We start from the raw sequence: 20,255 nt of genomic DNA on the forward strand, positions 1-20,255 counted from the left end.
ACTGAATCCCCCATCCTCCTGACTTACTCTATATCCCAAAGATTGGGGAAGCACATACTTCAAATATAATAAAATACAATGAGCTGCATTAATGAGCTGCATAAATGAGCTGCATAAATGTCCCTTAGATGAACTAAAGGTTTTTGTGAGCAGAACTAGTACTACACCTCTTTGTTTTTCCTTCAAATCCAACTCCAGAATCTGGAAATGTTTGCAGTGACACAAGGTGAATACTTTTCCTACAGAAGAGGGGAGGAGTCTAGAAAGAAATATTTGGAATGTAGCATTACACTCCAGCATCTAATTACCTTCCTTGTATTAGCTGCCTCGCATGAAATAGATCACCTCTAGCCTGTAATTGGACACACATGGCCTGCATTATTTTTTTACATGAGCCAAACTAGGAATAGAGGCCCTTTTAAATGATGTCTGTTGCGTCTGGAAAGTTTTTGCTCAGTTTTACCTCAATGCAGGTTCTATTTATCTACAAATGTGTCATGTTTCAATCTCATAAGTCCAAAAACTTTTAACAATGCTACTAAGCAAAGAAAAGTTGGGAGGAAGGCAAGCAATTCAGGACTGTCCCACAACAATTCAAAATACTGATATTTATGTGAGTTTCAATTGGAAAAACAGATTATTCATCGGACTGGATTCTTATTGGTATGATTATTTATAATCTCTCTTCTCTGTATCGGTTATTTTTGGTTGTTTTTGGTATGTAATCTGTATGTTCAGTGTTTACATACATTTTTAGTAACAATTTTTTTTTTCCATTCTCAGTGTTAAATTGACATTTAAAGGGACATGATTACTTTTTATTCAAGTCCTTTAAATTTGTAGCATATTTTTTTGTTTATTTATCTTCCTGTCCCCATCTGCTTTTGTCTATGCAATATTTTGTTTACGCAGAATATATTTCAATTATTATTATTCATAAACTCTAAAATAACAATGCTGCATTTGCTATACCATGTGCTATATATTTTATATATAAAAATAAAGCATCTGCAATACATGCAAGTATATACAGTATGTCATGAACAACAGGCTGATAACTAGACTGGAGGCCACATGCTAGGTAACATTGGTAACATTGGTAAATAGTTCCTTGAAGAGGTTGAAGCAGCAAGAAATAGTATCCTCTCATATTGGGGAGCTAACAGGCTGAAGGCTGTCCAAATACAGACAAGTGTTCAGGGAAGGTAGCTGTAAGAGTCAGATCAGTAGGGCAGAGGTCAGGGCAAGCAGCAGATGGATCAGAATCCAATAACAAGCAAACATCACAGAGATGCCAACCTTATTAAAGTAGGTACATCTTGGCCATGTCTGCTCTGTTTTGACCAGGCCTCTGTTCTACACATGGCACACCGTGCATTACCAGGACTACATGTCCAACATCACTCCATGCTGCAACTGCTTCTTTGGATTTAGGTGACACTTGTGTGCTTTTCAATGGTTGGGGTAAATTGAGGTTTGCAGAGCCGGCCCTATCAAATGCGGGGCACAATTGGGACCATGTTGGTGGGGCCCCCTAGACAAACTGTGGCTGGCTACTGACACACCAAGTATATAGGAAAATAATGGCATACAGGAACGAAATAGAAAGGTAAAGGGCAAACAGGGGGAGAATGAAAGGAAATAGAGGCACACAGGGTAAGAGAGAGAGGGAGGAAATAGGAGAATGGACTGTGCCAATTGGTTTGGGGCAGGCTGGGCTGATTCAGCTTGGGAGCAGGCTTGGTTGGATTGGGGGCAGGCAGGGCCTATCAGGGTTGGAGGAAGGCTGGGCCTATGAGAGTTGGGGCGGGCTAGGCCTATGGAGTTGGGGATGGGCTGGACTCTCAGAGTTGAGGGCGGGCTGGGTAGCGTTATGTGCTGGGGGGATTCTTATGTGTGCTGCCCTCTGGTGCAGGGCCCCCAGAAGCACAGGGCCCTATTGGGTCCAATTGGTCCAACTGGCCTAAGGCCGACCCTGGAGATTTGGGTGCAAATTTATAACAGCAGGCAACTGGGCTGTTCCTGTGTGTGTAATCAGGTGAAGGTGGGTTACATCAGGGTGACTCCTGAAAAAAGGTGAGGTCAGGGCAGGCAGCAGGCAAGGCAGAGTCCAGGCTAGAGAAATCAGGAAATATATAGGAACCAGGACAGGATCACATGAACAAAGTAGGAATTGTAAATAAACAGCAGGCTGGATCACAGCTGAACAAGCAGCATCATTCAAGCAGTAGTGGTAGCAAGAGGCAGGCTTATATAATTGCCCATGATTGTTACATTACTGGCACCTGGCCTTACCAAGGATTGTGAAGACAGGGGAAACGTAGAAGGAATAGAACACTTATTTGAACTACTTGCAACGGTCAGCTTCAAAAGCCTACAGTGGCTCAATAGGGTGATGCATATCAAGAATCTGGACAGGTCCTGACATATATACAGCATATACATGCAAGGCATAGTCGTTTTTGGAACACTGATTAAGCCATATATCGTATTCACTTATCTACAGGACCAAAACAATCTCCTTTATAAATGAGTTCTGATCATGGTTTGTCAGTCAAGCAGAAAATTACAGTGTTTGGGGCCCTCATTAGTCAAGGCAGGAACTTTGGGATGAGCCGGATTCTGCTCACTATGAGACCCAACCAATCAGGCAGCCCTCCTACATTAGTCATATTAAAAACACAGTTTAGTTTATACAACAATAATAATATATGCATTAACATTATATTGCCATTTGTACTTAAAGGGATACTGTCATGGGGAAAATTTTTTTTTTCAAAATGAATCAGTTAATAGTGCTGTTCCAGCAGAATTCTGCACTGAAATCCATTTCTCAACAGAGCAAACAGATTTTTTTATATTCAATTTTGAAATTTGACATGGGGCTAGACATATTGTCAATTTCCCAGCTGCCCCAAGTCATGTGACTTGTGCTCTGATAAACTTCAATCACTCTTTACTGCTGTACTGCAAGTTGGAGTGATATCACCCCCTCCCTTTTGCCCCCCAGCAGCCAAACAAAAGAACAATGGGAAGGTAACCAGATAACCGCTCCCTAACACAAGATAACAGCTGCCTGGTAGATCTAAGAACAACACTCAATAGTAAAAACCCATGTCCCACTGAGACACATTCAGTTACATTGAGAAGGAAAAACAGCAGCCTGCCATAAAGCATTTCTCTCCTAAAGTGCAGGCACAAGTCACATGACCAGGGGCAGCTGGGAAATTGACAAAATGTCTAGCCCCATGTGAGATTTCAAAATTGAATATAAAAAAATCTGTTTGCTCTTTTGAGAAATGGATTTCAGTGCAGAATTCTGCTGGAGCAGCACTATTAACTGATTCATTTTGAAAAAAAATGTTTTTCCCATGACAGTATCCCTTTAATGATACCACAGAGGTTATGCCACGCTAGCTATCTTGATGTTAATACATATTTGAGCAGGCAGTGATCAAGACTACCAATGAAACACCCACACACACACAGGTATTAAATGCAGATTTGTATTTTTAACTTCTGCAGTATAAAACATAACACGTTTGTGCAAAGGATTTGTAAATAAATTCAATACAAAAATGTCGTTTCAGGTATAAGCTGTTTTCAACTTTGTAAATTCCATAAACAACTACTTAAATATAAACATTGACAGTGTGATAAGCTTAACAAAATATTGTAAATGTTGAAGTGGTTTCCAAATGAACAGTCCTTGTTGGCTACATAAGCAATACTGTTCATACAAAGAGCCCCTTAAAAATATCAGGAGGGTAGTGTCCAAGAAAGCGTGTGGGTTTTTGTTGTCTTCTGAATGAACCCACTGAGATTCCTTTACTTGTGAGCAAGATCAACCCATATCAGGCCACAGGGTTCTTTTCCCTAGGATTCATCCTGCACACTATACTGTACATATAAGCCATAATGTTAATGGCCTAAAAAAGCATAGTCAGTTGGGAATATCCCATATTTCCTACAACTCTATACTAAATCAAATAAATATTCTTTGAAACAATGATTGTCATGTTGAAATGAAACATTATATTATAGTTGCATAGCAACAACAAGATCCACACTGTTAAGACTACTATTATGATCATTTAAAACTACTTGTCTAAATTCTCCTGCTATAATTTAAGAAACGGACACTATGGGATCTAACCCTCTTCACTTGCGAGACGGTTGGTCAATAAAAAGACAAAATAGGTAAAAGGCATAACTTTGCCTGAAAACTACAATTCCTCCATAACTTTTTAAAAGCTATATGGGATGTTTCTTTATTCAAAAGAAGGTGCAAACATTTTTTTCACTTTTTAGCTCTGCATTCATGGACAAATGTGGTGCCAAATGTGTCCACAAAAATGTAACAACGCAAAATATAAACTGCATCTTTGTGATCTAATTAAAAGAGCTTGTCATGTTGAGGAACCCTAAGGCAACAACTCTAATTCTATCAAGGATACAAAAATGATTTTGAAATGAATAGTGCTTTTAATGTAGTACAGCACATACCTGGCAATGTGACCATGACAATGACTGCAGGACAATAACAACAGTTGAACTTGAAAGTAATGTCCACAAAAAAAGATCACACTGCAGTCAAGTCACCATACTTTACATACCATACCTTGTGGGTATTTTATGGAGACTTTCAAGATGTCCGAGAGAGGTAAAGCTCACACAAAGCACACTATTTTAATGGACTTGTTCTTCAGATGTACAACCTAAAACCCAAACTCTAATATCTGTGATAAAACTCAGCATTTGCTTTAGGCACTTTGTGAATGTGGATAGTAAGGTTCATTTACCAAAGCAGCCCAACTGCAAGGTCTCAGCACAAACCATGTTTCAGAATTTTTCTCAGAATTCCAGTGAAATTGTTGTTGACTGCTGATGAGAATTCCCCACACCATTGGGTGAAAACCCCCCATGTGCCTTGAGCCTAAAACTAAATGAAAGGTACGTTGTATCATTCATAAACATGCAGTTTGACTGAATAAAAGGTAAATGAAACCATGGCACTTGCTTTTAGCATTTAGGGATTGTATTAAATTGCTTCCTCTGGCCTCTTGAAAATTAGGGGTAAGAAATAAATCTTCTTAGAACCATAGAAGAAAAACGGAAAATATTTTATTCTGACCATGAAAATGTGTTTATCAGTGAATTTATAAATTATTCATTGTGCTTAGTTATGGCCATTTACCTACCTGAGTGTTGTGCAGTGGTACGCAGAAAAGTCCCTGGCAAGAAAAATAGGGCTGGAGAGTAGGTGGAGAAAGGAAGGTAATTGGAAGAAAGGACCAATTCTGGACATGTTCTTCCACAGAAAATCTGGGACACTGTTTAATTCTGCATTGCAAATATCGGTCTAAACTGATTTTTAATGGCAGCCCTATTGTTCTCAAATCAACCTTCATCTAAATTAACTTTAGGAATTTGGTTAGAAAGAGCAGGATTTTGACAAAAATTAAAACCTCACCAGGTTTCAAGTGTCAATAATTTTATTTTTGACGATAACCTGCTTGTGCCCCTTTAGCCTTATGAACTACAGTTCATTATTTAATGACTTCCCCAATATTTTGTGGCAGATTCCAGCTCAGTAGTACTCTTTCCCCTATATGTAATAAAAGGTGCTAAGTTTGCCAAGGTGACCAATAAATGCTACCTGCTGATTGGCGGGGTTATTGCACCTGGCCAAACATGGTGTCTTTCATTACAGCAGACATTTGGCTAAGTGAAAGCAGTTCTGTTTGCAATAAAAATGTTATGCAGTTTTAGTGTCAACGTGATGACAAATAAATGTATATGACGCTAGCACACCCTAAATACAACATTAATCTGCAGTGAATCCTTGCTGTCCAAATTCTTCTTTCTTCCCTGTATTGTGAAACCTGTCACTGTACAATCAATACAAGATAAATTGACACCACTTTCCAGACTGGAAGGTTTTCCACCAGTTTTAGGCACAGATTCTGACTTCACAGAAGATACTTGTAGGAATTGTCTGTTACCAGCTGGAATGACTTCAGGTCAATAAAAATATTTCATATAAAATTTGGTGTCTTTCTTATTTTTACTGCATACAGTATTTACAAAAGTTTTGCAGAGTTACAACTCTGCAGTAATCATGGATTCATTGTGCCCGTGAATATCTGAGTCTTCTATTAAAGATGATTGTTTCAAGTCCATTTTGTAAGGCTTGTTTGTTTTGCTTCCGAAAGGTGGCATGCCTATACTACCTGTATGGCTCTGCACAGACATGTGCGACAGTAAAGGTATGTTTGCATCCTGGGTTGATCCTGAAGAAGGCAGGCTTGTTACATGGCCGGTGCTTGCAGATCCACTGGCACTACTTGGGGATCGACTCTTTGGTGGTGGGCAGTGCTGAATCACTCTTGGTGGTGCCTGAGGCTGGTAGTGAGCAGTTGGAAAAGCAGCATATCCTGGTGGAATTGGGTACCCATTTATTGGAATGAATCTCTGATTCTGAGGTAATGGAGGGGCAATAAAGCCAGCAATTTGGGCCTGTGGCATGGCTTGTGGTGAGAAAAGGAAATTGGGATATCTTTGATTACTGAGGTTGCTTACTGGGCTTGCACTTAGTGAGGTTGTTTGAGTGGTAGCATTCCCACCAGAAGGTGTAGTTGAACTTGTATGACTAGAAATTCCTTCCCATGTTCTCAGTCTCACAAGGATATCTTTGAACCTGGGCCTTCTGGTTGGTATTTCTTGCCAACATTCAGTCATCAAACTATACATTCTGGGTGGGCAATCTTCTGAACATGGAAGAAGCTGCCTTTTTCTGACCATTTCTATAACTTCTTGGTTGCTAAACCCATAATACGGCTGAAGGCCAAAGCTAAAAATTTCCCACAGCACAACCCCATATGACCAGATATCTGAATCAGTAGAGAATTTCCCATACATTATGGCCTCGGGTGGCATCCATCGAATTGGAAGAAGAGATTTATTTTGAACTCTATAGTAGTCTGATGAGTATATTTCTCTTGACAACCCAAGGTCTGAAATTTTCACATGAAGTTGTTCACCAACTAATATGTTACGTGCGGCAAGATCTTTATGGACAAAAAAATGGCTTGACAGATACTCCATGCCTGCAGCAATCTGAATAGCAATATGTAAGAAATCCCCATGATCAAGGCTCGATTTAACAGTACCATCTTCATCACTGCTGCACCCAACATCAGAATGAGGTGATCTCATGATGAGAAATTCATGCAGGTCTCCTTGGTTCATGAATTCAAACAGCATACAAACTGGCTGTTCTTGTGTAACGACCCCAAGAAGACACACAATATTTGGATGATGCAATTCAGTCATAAGTGATGCCTCTTGCTGAAAGTCAGACCATTGCTGAGGATTGTTATAATCTTTCAGTGTCTTGATAGCCACAAGCTGAGCATGATCCATTCCTGGAAGGTAGAGATGCCCTTTGTAAATCTTTCCAAATGCACACTCCCCGAGCTCTTCCATAAATCTTACTGCAGAAAGAGGTAGTTCTTTTGCTTTGCTCTGTAAAATGAAACAACACAATGTAAATGATCAGCCAAATTATGCAACACTTTAAACAAGCACGTATGAGAAGGCATATATGTATAATGAATATGAATTTTCCACTTAAAATTCCTTTGGAAAAATGTAATTTCATAATCTGTTTTTGTTTCAGGGAGACATCTGATTAAAAACATCAGTGATACAGATTCTATTAATTCATTTATATCAACTAATAGCAATAGACACATCCAGTAAATATGTCAAAACACATGGATTTGTATAGGAATAAAGAGCGTGGCCATGTGTGCCAAAAGCTTATATTTTAAAGACAATTTCACAACAATCTCAAACAAATCTGAGTGTTTTGGCCACCCTGCCTATCAATCAGGCCATCTCTAATATTTTTCCAGCAACATTACAACACCAGTAGCTGCAACTTGTGCGGAAAAACATAATGGGCCAGATTCAATTCAGTGAAAATAAGTTAATGTGAAAACTTATGGATGGGATTCAATTTGAGGAGAAAAAACTTTTCTCCTTATTCAGTTCCAGTTTTTCCCCATAGACTTCAGTAGAGTTTTCACATGATAAACTGTGAGATAAGCTTTTCTTTTCCATGAGTTTGCATGTGATAAACAATTTTCTCTGGCCCTATTTTTGAAATTAAATGACCTGGAAATTGCTCTGGCATCTCCAAGAAATGGAAGTACCCTAGTTGTAATCAGTAGAATCAGCCCTACAGTACAAGCGCTGAAATGATTATTATTATTTATATAAATACATTAGCCCCCACAGACATAACAATTTATATATCCAGACACACATTTCACCAGAATAGATGCACAGTAAAATATCATACTATTAGAAGACAATAGGGAAAGGGTGCTTCTCATGAGGACTTCTAAGAGGGATGGCAAGTAAGAGAAATAGTAACCAGTGTGACTAGAGTGCCTGTTGGTTAGAATAGTAATGGTAGGTGCCTAGTGTAAGATGGAAAACAAGTAGTAAAGAGTAAAGGGGATAGGTGGTTTGTTAAATTGTGACAGCTTAGGTTGTAGGCTAAAATTAAAAGGTGGGGTTTAAGTTTTAATTTGAAAGACTTCTGAAATTGTCTAATGGAATGGGCAGAGAGTTCCAAAGAATTGGGTGTAGTATGTGAAAAGTCCTGGATGTGGGAGTGAGAAGAAGTAGAGGAGGAGGTAAATCTGGGGCTGTAATTGGTAATGAAAGAAGTGATGTATGGTGGTGAGGCATTGTTGAGAATTTTGTAAGCAAGTATAAGAAGTGAATCTATAACAGGTAGACATTGCAGGGACCAGTAGAGGGAGCAGAACTTGTGAAAAGGAGGAGTGGTGTATGAGTCTGTCAGCAGTGTTCAAGATGGATTGGAGTGGGGTCAGATAAGATAAGGGTCCGCAGAACAGTGAGTTACAGTTTATCCTATAGGGGATATTTACAAGAGAATGGATCAGAATTTTGCCTGCCACAAGTATGAGAAAGGGTTGAATGTGAGAAACATTCCTATAAAACTGACAAGAATTAGTGGGCATTTGAATATGAATGAGAGCCTCCTAAGCAGCAAAAAGGTGTTATACAGTGATGTCAGGCAGCAAAATGGAACATGGGATGGTGACCAGTTCAGTTTTGTCTATGCTGATTTCTTACAATGTGATGCCATAAATGTGGAAAATTGCAGGTTTGAGTATCATCAACATATAATTGATACTGAAACCCAAATGAGCAGATCAGCTGACCAAGACCAGTAGTGTAGATTCAGAATAGGAGGGGTCCAAGAATGGAGTCATGAGGTACCCCCTAGAGAGGGCCAGGTGAGGAGGTGGAGGCAGTAAGGGAGGTACTGGAGGGTCCATTAGAAAGACAGGAAAAAGCTAAGACGCTGTTTCTTGGATCCCTACTGAGTCAGAATAGAGAGCAACAAGGAGTGATAAACAGTGTCAGTCTTCAGGTCAAGCAGGATTAAGAGAGAGTAGCAGACTTTGGATTTAGCAGCAGCCAATCATTTGCTACTTTAGTAGGCATGGCCAACGGTACAATACACTATGCAAAACAATCGGTGAGTGGAATCTCCCCTGGGTTTCATACTAGTAGATATCAACCCCAGAGCCAAACTAGAAGCTATTTCATATTATCAACAAAGTGATTGCATGGCTTGGATTACTTCCATTAGACCAGTTATGAATCAGACTTGTGGCTTGATAAACCTATGTCTTTTTTATATATGAATAAATCTCACTAAACGATGATGTATGACTTTATAGCTAACTAAGGTTTAGAGCCTGTACAGCATAAAATATATACCGTGCCCTTTTTTGTTATTGCTGCTTTCTCTAAGGCAAAATTAGAGAGCAGGAGGCTATAGTCAATGTAGAAACACTGTAGTCTTTATCTGTGTAAAAATGTACTTAAATCAAACTGTGGCCCTCCAGTGGGTATTTAACTGCAACTCATGCCATCCCATGCACTGAAAAAACTGCAGTGCTGCCTAAACATCCCTACCATAAGCAACCAAATGATTTATCTCTGTTTTTACACAAAACAGAAATGGATTTGCAATTTGCTTCTATAAAGCCAGATATCTTTTTAAGCACTTACCAATCACCTCATGTTATAAAACGAGAGCAGTCAATAAAATATTAGGGCTTATTTATATTGCCCCACACAGTGTGCAAAGTGCAAACAAATGCTCTACATGGCTCCTGTATCATACTTAAAAATAGGGTTGCATGCAGCAAGTCAGATACAAATACACAAGCACCCCGCTGCATGGTGTTCTAGGGATGGACAGTCGTGATCTATTAAACTTAGTTATTTGTCACATAATTAAAAGGAGGGAACTATTATCTGCGTACAAATGAAGAAATGGATGAATGGAGCCAGCTGAGTCTATGGCAAAGGCAGGAAATTAGCAGTGTTGTTAGAGGACAGATGGTTTATATTACACAAATCCTCCTGTAGGCCAAACTTGTTTAGGTCTGGTGTATTGTAAATTATTTTTAAGTAATGAAAGTGAAATGGCCTCTCTTTAACCCCGGTTGGGGTTTGCCCGTTTTAACTAACATTATGGAACCCCATAAAAGAAAATAAAGTCATAAAGCTTTGGCTGTGCACACTCCCTTTAATCCAAACAGTTCTGAAAGTGTTTTGTTTTGTTTGATAAGGATGTGTTGTATGACAATGTACAACATGTTAAGAAGCACAGATCTAAACTAAAACTATGCCTGCCCCAATAGCAGAGGACTGACTGGACCTTAACAAGGCCAATCCTAGTCAGTGTTTTCTTACTTTTACCACAGGTTTATATCACACCTGTACAATTTTACACTATTTCCACTATTTTGATTCTGGACCCTGGATGTCAGGTTCCTGGAGGACCCTGGGAGTCCCAGCCTGAAACTCAATCTAGACAGTAAATCAGAGCCAAAGTAAAACAGTAACAATTGGTATCTAGAAATGCAACAGTGGTGTTGTCATCCATTCACTTGTTATTCCAGGGGTATTGTTTAATTGTGCCAACAAATCTGGAAAAAGTGAAACATGCTTTTCTGCATATGCTTTTAGCCCTTGTTTGACTTTAGAAAGGTAAGTGTACTTCTATTCTATATACAGGCCCCTCACATAGTCACTTCATTTTGCATCACAAAGCATCTCAGTGGTTACTCAGCCTCCCTTATGCTCCCACTGTCCCTCCTAACAAATGTTTTTAGTTTATGTACTTAACAGTACTATACAGTATATATTGGTTCTCAAAGTTCTAGAAATGTCTGAGCCACACAAATAAGTTCCTTGCCTGCACACCCTGCCTAGCACTAAGTCAACTAGGCCATCAGCTGCCCGTCACGGCTCACAGCATGGTTAGCAGTTCCGTATACTCAGTAAAAAAAGAGGCCATCTCTAGAAATACAATACAAAGAATCAATGGGATATGAGTTTCTTGCAAGATCTCCTCCATTGCAATGAGTGTAAAAATGATAAAACAAGTAAATTATAAAGCTACTGAAATGGCAATGAAAATAACAATAACCTTTGCTATAATGGGAAGCACTGCACCATATAATGCATTTGTAGCCATAAATGTTTAATTAGCATCTGTTTCCAAATAACATATTCCATAAAGGTATATTAGTTACTATTGCATTACTGGAGATAATTTGTCACATAAATATTGCTGTGATATAAAACATTCTCCGAGATGTTGTAGAACAATATGGACACATCTGATCAAAACCACAGAAACTAGAGCACACAGAAGAAATACACTGCAGACAGCAGATAAGATAAAGCTGAACTGAAGTAGCCATATAACAATAATAATAAGTTCCAATTAATGTCATGTGTGAGTCATTGGCCTCTAATTCTATAGCTATTCTGTATAATTCTGTATAATTCGACTAAACTACTTCTTCTCAATCTCGATTCCAGGTACAAAAAACATGGCACTAAAAAGGATGGACAATGTTCAGTGCTCAAGAACTAATATTCACAGGCTTCTCAGCTTGTGAAGGAATTCTGTGACGTACAGCAAGTTGTCTATTGCTGGTATAGAAGGTACACAGACTGGATGAGTTCATATTATACTGTATGTGCAAGTTCCATTTGCTGATTCTGATACACTTAGATAAATATCCATCGTATTCAGACATGTGTAATGGTGAAATTCCATTCAGGGAATAACACATCCACATATTATTAAAAATAAACTATATTCATGCCATACCTTAGGTTTGTAAGCATTTAACATGGACATTTCCACATTCTGCCCTCGCACATGTTTAGGTTGCCTTTGCACTGGTGGGGACGAAGCCTTCTGATTATTTCTGCAGATGCAAATGAAGAAAAAGAGCAGGGCAATAGCTAGGGGGATGGCAACACTCGGAACCAGTATATACAGGATTTCCATTTTGTTCTTTTCCTTTGAGTCCTTAGAGTCTGAAGTACAAAAATAAGAAGAAACAATTTACAACTAAGATAAATACATTTTACAGGCACTACTAGATTTAATAATAGTAAAAACCTGCTGAATACTTTGAGTTTTGTAGAGTTTTAACAGATAAGGTGGAAAATTCAATCAAGTCTCAAGTTCAGCTCATTTGCTACAATTATAATTTCATTAACGAGCTGAATTAAATTAAACCTCCCACCAGTGCTGACCGCATTTCAGTGCTGATCGCATAAAGCAACCAGATTTTTAGGATTATTGTGATAAAAGGTGCAAAGTCTGCTACAGGTCCTGTAACCCATAGCAACTATTAAACAGGGAGCGTTCACTAATCAGCTGTTGAAAAGCAAAGGCTTAATTTGGTTATGATTTACTAGACCTGGCAAACTTTGTACCGGTTAGGGGCCCTCAGCCCTGCCATAAACCATGGAAATCCCTCACCTAAAAATTACATTCTTTATAAAAGAGATATTTAATGGTAAATTATTCTCCATTTAGAAACCATCCAATTGCCATTATATACTGTACATTAATAAAAATAAAGTTGGTTAAGATGATTCACAAAGGGAGATTATACTCATAAAGCAAACTTTGTGTATTTTTTTATTATAAATTGGTAATATTATATGAACATACACTTTGTTTTCCCTTTAAAACTTTTACAATACATAGCCTCTTCTTTTTACTGTAGAGAAGGATAGCTAAACTAGTTAAGAATGATGGGAATTGTAGTTTCCTCTGAAATGTAAAGGGGAACATTGACTGGGCCTGTGGTAGGAATCTAAATGCAGAAAGTGCTGTGTAAGCTTTCATACAATAATGGTTAGAAAAACTGTATTATTATTGCCATACATGCTGGCCACGGGATCCCTTGATAGGAAATAGCAATTTATAGGCTCAATTACTGCCATAACTCAGGCCCTTCCGCAATTGTAGAAATGCTTTAGAGATGATATATCATAGAGGATATTTGCTTTCCCTGTAAATAGTTAGAGTGAAAATATTTGATGTAATTGCTTAAGTTGCCAAACAGATGCTGAAGCGGTAAAAGTTTGTCTTGTTGGGGGGAATTTCCTGTTTCAGATGCTGTGGCTTTGCTTTCAGGCTCGCAGTGTTCTCTAGCAGAGATCTCTTTTCATACACTACAAAGGCGCTCTGTGTTGAGCTGCACAGGAGTCACACAGCCCAGTATTGCTGAAAACATGAAACCATGCCCTTCGTTTCCCACAATGAAACATCCCCCCCATTTTGCCTTTATGCACCAATATGGAAATGGAAAATAAGAGAATGTTTACCGCAGGCTGGAATATCACAGAGCTCGTACTTGACATTTTCATCCAAGGTGAAGCACCAGGGGGCTTCTCTCTGATTCCCAGGGTTTCTGCAGTAAGAATGGCCTCCATTGAGTTCAGGGTAACGGATTGCATTGAATGTGTGAGTGTGGGGATGGTTGGAGTTCCACGGCTGGCACTGTCGGCCAGATTTTGTAGCACTCACCGTACCACGGTAATCTACTCCTGTGTTATTGTAGCACTTATGGTCTGAAAGGTGAACAAAAATGCATTTGTTACAGTAAATGCCTTTGTACAAGATGGAGACTTTGAAAACGAATACACTCTGAGCGATCTATGTGGTTTACAAGTAGAACATATCCTACAGAACATAACTTGAAAGAATTGAAGTATTCTTTCAACAGTGACAAAGCAATGCTCAGGAAAAATGGTCAGTTTTGCACTGCTTATTTTATAGACATCCTGGCATGATATTTACTATTTTAGCTTTAAAAAATGACTTTTCAGAGTAATGACAAACATTACCCAGAGCTTTTCCCACAACAAAAGGAGCAAATCAATCCACTTGTATTCTGTTAGTTCCATTAAGTGGACACAGAATGTTATCATGCTCTTATAGCTCATGTGATCCATAACTTCATACTTTCCAGCCAGTCACTAGAAAAGCTGTGCAATTACATCAATTACAGTTGAAGTCAAAATGATGTCACACATTTTTCACACTTAATTTGGGAGATGGGGGTTTAAACTGATACTGACTAACTGCATCATTGGATACCTAATGTTAAAATCAAATTGTAGGTATAGGAAGAAGTTATATGTAGTAGTTTTAAAAACTTTAGAACTGGAAAATGTGCACACAACTGGCACCATCTGTTATACTGCAAAATATGAACAACGGAGGATCTTGTAGGTTAGAATATGAAACGCAAGAGACATAGTCCATGTAGGAAGAAGGACGGAGCAGAAATGACGTTGCAGGTAAATATGACACGCTGGAAATGAAACAGGCTCAATAACAGAAATCCATTATGCAGAGCTGCAGAAGCCAACATGAGCCATAAAGTGTGAGTGTAATAATGTCTTAGTTGCATTTTGTGAGAGATCGAGTTGAATTTTGGACAGATTTTAGGAGTAAAAACATCTGGGTTTAGTTAATGATTAAGTGTAGGATATAAAGAGACTTGAAGCAAAGATGACAAAGACAGGAGGGTTGAGAGGTTAGACTTATAGCAATTTTGTTAATACAAGGGTTATTTGAGGTATGGAAGAAGAGCTTAAATTACTGTAACTACCGTTCTCAACAGGATTGCTTTTAAAAAATGGGCAGTCACTAACTTGTTGCTTGACAACTGTGTTGCCAATCAATAAATTAGCACTGTGAGCCAGTGGTCAAACAATTATTTACTAGAATTTATACCGATAGGGGATCCGTCATCTGGAAACCCGTTATCTGTAAAACTCAGAAATACAAGATTGCCGTCTCCCATAGACTTCATTTTAATCAAATAATTCAAAATTGTCAAAATGATTTTCTTTTTGTCTGTAATGACCAAACAATATCTTGTACTGGATCCCAACTACGATATAATTAATTCTTATTGGAGGCAAAACAATCCTATTGGGTTAAATTAATGGTTTAATAATTTTTTTAGCAGTATGGAGATCCAAATTATGGAAAGATCCCTAATCTGGAAAACCCCAGGTCCCGAGCATTCTGGATAACAAGTCCCATCCCTGTATATCTGAATTGCAGTTCAGTTTTATTTCTTTGTTCCCCAGCACAGCCTGTACCTGCCTTATGAAAACATAGAATATATATATATATATATATATATATAACTGAAACAGAACTCCAGCTCTTTTGAAATTTGCGGCAAAAAAAAGTTTTATAGCATGAAAGTAAAGCAAAATATTTTCAAATAAAAAAATGGGAACTACATAGTATTTGTTATGTTCATTTCATCCTATTGTTTAAGACTATAAAAATCATGTTGTTGTATTATATACTTGCATAATCTTGATACATTTCAGCAACCGATAAACTTCTTTCGAATTTCCTTGAATATGACAGTATTTATGACTTCAAATTAGTTCATCTCAACTGAATTCAATAAAAAATATTATACTGAATGTTCATGGTAACTTTCTTGAATGTCGGACTTTCCATGCAGTCTCCACCCACTTGACAAAAACCTGAATATTCTAGTTTTCAAGAAAATAATATAATTAGAATTCCAATTTCCATTGTTTTCAATGGTATCTAGTTAGAACTGAGATTGAGAGATTAAACTGCTGACTGATTCAAGATCATAAATCTTAAAAATTTGGGATATGGGTTTGGGAAAACTAGATTTGACTGGCACGGATTGCAGAATCATTCTCAAACCCGATTAGCTCCTGTAAGGCTTTATTATATTTTGTCAATGTCAGCCTCTAATAAATGTGCTGCAAAGTGTTAAAATTTAGGGTAAAAAAATCTGGTGTAATAAATTAAAATGGCCACAGTGCAAAATATATTTTTAATAGCTAAAATAGAAAAGAAATCAAACAAAAATAGCCACTTTCCTTTTTTAAATCTGCACTAAAGTATCAAATTACAAACCACAGAAGGTTTCAGGTGATGGTTGATAATAGAGTGGAGAGATATTTGTGCATTTATCTCGGCATTAGTATATGTATTAGTATTAGTAAATAATACACAAACAGCCCTGATTATTTATGAGAATCACAACTGAGCTTTGTGCTTAACTGAATTCCAAGTATAAGGATATTTGGATATTGTAGCCGTGTTACCAGATTAAATACAGAAACAGGAGTAATGTACCCTTCTAAGTTCTCAATAATAAATCATGTTCTATGAATGTCAACAGAACCACCAAAGAAATGTGCTAACTACATAACAATAATTGTCTGCCCAAGAGATAACTCTTCTGGTTTGGGATGTGGTTGGTCCCTTGGCAGCAGAATATGTTTAGTTTGTTAAGCTTGAATCCCATACAATTTGTTTTGGCCTACGGAGAAGGGAAATGTTGACATGAAGTAGAAGTGCTGGTAATTGCACCTCTGATGAAGCCAGCCTACTGCACTTACTTTTATTGATGGGCTCTTCCATTGGAATGCCAATCCTTATACAATTCCTTGCCTCTGGGCTATCTGGCAGTGGGAGGTCTTCACAGTTTGGTAATTTTAACCTCATCAGAATCATGGGGTTGGATCTGGCAAATATGTATTCAGCCTGGCAAAGGACATTTTCCAGAATCTCGCACTCATCCCGACACAGATCACGGGGTTTTGGAGAGGAGTGGGGGGTATTTTCATCACAGTATGGGAAGGCATAATGGCACAAGGAGGGGATTGCAAATTGGGAACATTTGTCTGAGAGGTGACTGGAGGTACCAATCATAGTGAATGCCGCTAAAACAGAGCAAAACATAACATCAATAGTGCAACCATTAAAAGACAAATACATTTGTGCAGATTATTTTAAAGAGATACCACTTTATGAATATAGACAAGGGGCCCCAGCCAATAAGGTTTAGAAATTCCCCTCAGGAGGCAGCGGCGCAAAAGTTACCAGGGGAGGCAAAAAGCCACTCCTGGTAACTTAAAGAGCCGAAATTCCGATTAGCGATGCGGTTACCTTCTACCCATGTGTACAGTTTAAGTGCGGGGGGTTTAATTGATTGGCTGCCTCATAGGGCACACGACCCATAATATATACAGAATGCAGAATATTGTAATATTGTAATATAATGGCAAAACTGTATCTAAAATATAAGCCAACTCCAAAAATGTATCAGACTGGCAAACCATGTAAACTTGATGATTCTGCTATTTCAACAAATATCAAATACATTCAAATAAAACACAATAACCATGAATATCCTGTGAAACATATGCTTGTAAACTTTGTTTAGTGATGTCATCAGCTAGAAATAGCGGTTAGTGTGTTCATGAGGGGTGGTAGCGGGGTGGCACAAAAGTATACCCCCTCCCATTCAGTGCTAGGTGCAGAGCGCAGCTAGACCCCCAGATGCATACACTTTTGTAATAATGAACTTTTCAAATGCACCAAAACGCTGCATGGATTTATATATAAGTTTTGGATGGTAAAAGTACAAATATAAAGTATTTACAGTTCAATGAAAATGTAAGGGGAACTACTAAAAACAAAGGCAGGTAAAAAAACAGGTTTTCTGAATGTCTCCATCTATGTTGTGTTGTGCAGTACCATGGTCCTAGAGGAACGTTGTACAAACGTATATGGATGAAAACACAATAAACTCACTCTTGACTCTTGACTATTAAAGTTTTAAAAAAATAATACATACCTGTAATTTGGTTTTCTATTTCTCCTTGCATATGCAGAGACTCAACGTAAATGGTATGGTTTAGGATAAACCGCGCACAGGCTATGCCTCTATATGGTTGGCAGTATCCATCTTCTTCATCATCACTGGAGAAACAGAACACACGTGTGCTAAGATATGACCAGCAGAGGGAGCTAGAAAACAATGCATCTAACACACACATTCCCTTTATGACAACTTTCTCCCTATTAAAAGGCAATTTTAGAAAGGAATTAAACTAATCTTATGGTTTTAAACCTTAGGAAATTGGCACTTTGTACATTTCTAACGTGCAGTGCATTGAGTCAAGCCAACAAATGGCATCAGTCCTCTGACCTATTCAGTGGAAGAAGCAGCTCTATCAAATACATCAGACATTTACACCTAAAAGTTGAGTTTGGGGGTGCTTCCTATTGAATACAAATATTATTCTCCAGTGAAAAATATGTATTCCTTTTTCCCGAATCAGCCCCTGATATATTATTTTAAGTAATATACCTTATTTTTAAAGGGTAGATTAATTTACTCAGTGCCTTTCAGAGATTGTTTATCTCTGACATAAGTCCCTGCCCCCAGTGGAGCTGACAATCTAAATTCAATATCTCAAAACACACACACTAGGGGGTCCAATTCATGTGGTGCCAATTAATTTGCCTATAAGTTTTTGTAGTGTGGGGGAAACCAGAGTACCCAGAAGAAACCCAAATAGACAACATGCAAATTTTATGTATGTAATAAGTGCTCAGATCAGAAACAAGCTCAGGACCCCAGTGCTATAAGGCAGCAGTGCTCACCACAGAGCTAACACGTCATCTGTCAAGGCCTCCACTTTATACAGATACAGGTATGGGACCTATTATCCCAAATGCTCGGGACCTGGGGCTTTCCGGATAATGGGTCTTTCCGTAATTTGGATCTTCACTCCTTACGCCTACTAGAAAATCATTTAATAAACCCAATAGGCTAGTTTTGCCTCCAATAAGGATTAATTATATCTGAGTTTCGACCAAGTACAAGGAACTGTTTTATTATTACAGAGAAAAGGGAAATCATTTTTTTAAAACTTGGATTAATTGATAATAATGGAGTCTATGGGAGATGGCCTTTCCGTAATTCTGAACTTTCTGGATAACGGGTTTTAACGGGTAGAAATGTAGGCTGTTACAACAATGATTCAACAGTTATCTGTAGATGCAAATGTGGAGTTACATTTTAAATTGACTCCATAGCTGTGTTAGGGATCAGCAACTTAAAACCTGGATAATCATGAGACAACTTCTGCTCCAATTCCAGCTAAAATTAGAATGGAAAAATGCAAACACAGTCTGTTGAGTTATTATAAAGCAAATATTTCGGTTAGAAATAGTTAAATTGATGGCTCTTCTTTTTCACACTTATGATGCTGTTAGCCACAATCATTATGGGTGGGCAAACGCTGCCTGTAATTAGTAACTCACTTGCTGTATATGTGCAAATAGCAACACAAAAAGGGCCTTGATGGCTTGGCTGTCGGCTCCCTAACACATATACTAGAAATGTTGTTTTCACTGGTTCAGAATTAGTTTCATTGCTAATGTTGTTGGCATGCTCTTTGTGATTAAAACTGCATCTTATCAAGAAATATCCAGACTGAGAGTAAGCCTTGGTGTCATTGTGCAGTTTGTTCTGTTGATTGAGTCTAAATTTAAGAATGCATTACACTTTTTAACAAGATAGCATACATGCTAGCAACACATCTAGTAGAAGGGCCCACTGAGTTTAAAAGTATTTCTCTTTTTCCTTGCATACTTTCCTGGTTTAGTATCTAACACAGTGTACCAGCTGTGCCAAAGAATAATGCAGCCGTTCCTTCATATGAGTCATATCAGACTATTGGATTCCTCATAGTTGGGTAAGTTTAATGTTCTGATTTCAAAAACTACCCAAGCCCATGTTATTAGAATCAGCCACCAAACAAATGTACGAAACCTCTCTCTATATGAAATTAAGTTGTGTTTCTTCAAACCTAGGTATTTGTACACTCCAAGCCCCTTTTGTAGGGCACTGGAAAGCAAATTTAATTTTTTTTTAACTTGTTGAATATTGAATTCAAATATTGGGTGACAGTTCAGTGCACCCAGGGTAAGGAGAGGTATGGCCAAAAAT

The 20,255-nt window shown here is 38.1% G+C and overlaps 1 protein-coding gene across 1 annotated transcript in view; it reads right to left on the reverse strand.

Moving 5' to 3' along the window:
* Positions 1-3,492: 3,492 nt before the first annotated feature.
* LOC108714227 (inactive tyrosine-protein kinase transmembrane receptor ROR1) overlaps positions 3,493-20,255 on the reverse strand; it is a 159,629-nt gene continuing 142,866 nt past the window's right edge. Inside the window, exons 5-9 of the mRNA XM_018258240.2 lie at positions 18,093-18,217; positions 16,852-17,175; positions 13,762-14,007; positions 12,245-12,456; positions 3,493-7,527 (exon numbers count right to left, since the gene is read on the reverse strand). Coding sequence (XP_018113729.1) covers positions 6,103-7,527; positions 12,245-12,456; positions 13,762-14,007; positions 16,852-17,175; positions 18,093-18,217 — 2,332 coding nt within the window. The 3' untranslated portion in view covers positions 3,493-6,102. The remainder of the gene's footprint in view (positions 7,528-12,244; positions 12,457-13,761; positions 14,008-16,851; positions 17,176-18,092; positions 18,218-20,255) is intronic.

The sequence above is a fragment of the Xenopus laevis genome, chromosome 4L, assembly GCF_017654675.1.
Source record: "Xenopus laevis strain J_2021 chromosome 4L, Xenopus_laevis_v10.1, whole genome shotgun sequence".
NCBI classification, from domain to species: Eukaryota; Metazoa; Chordata; class Amphibia; order Anura; family Pipidae; genus Xenopus; species Xenopus laevis.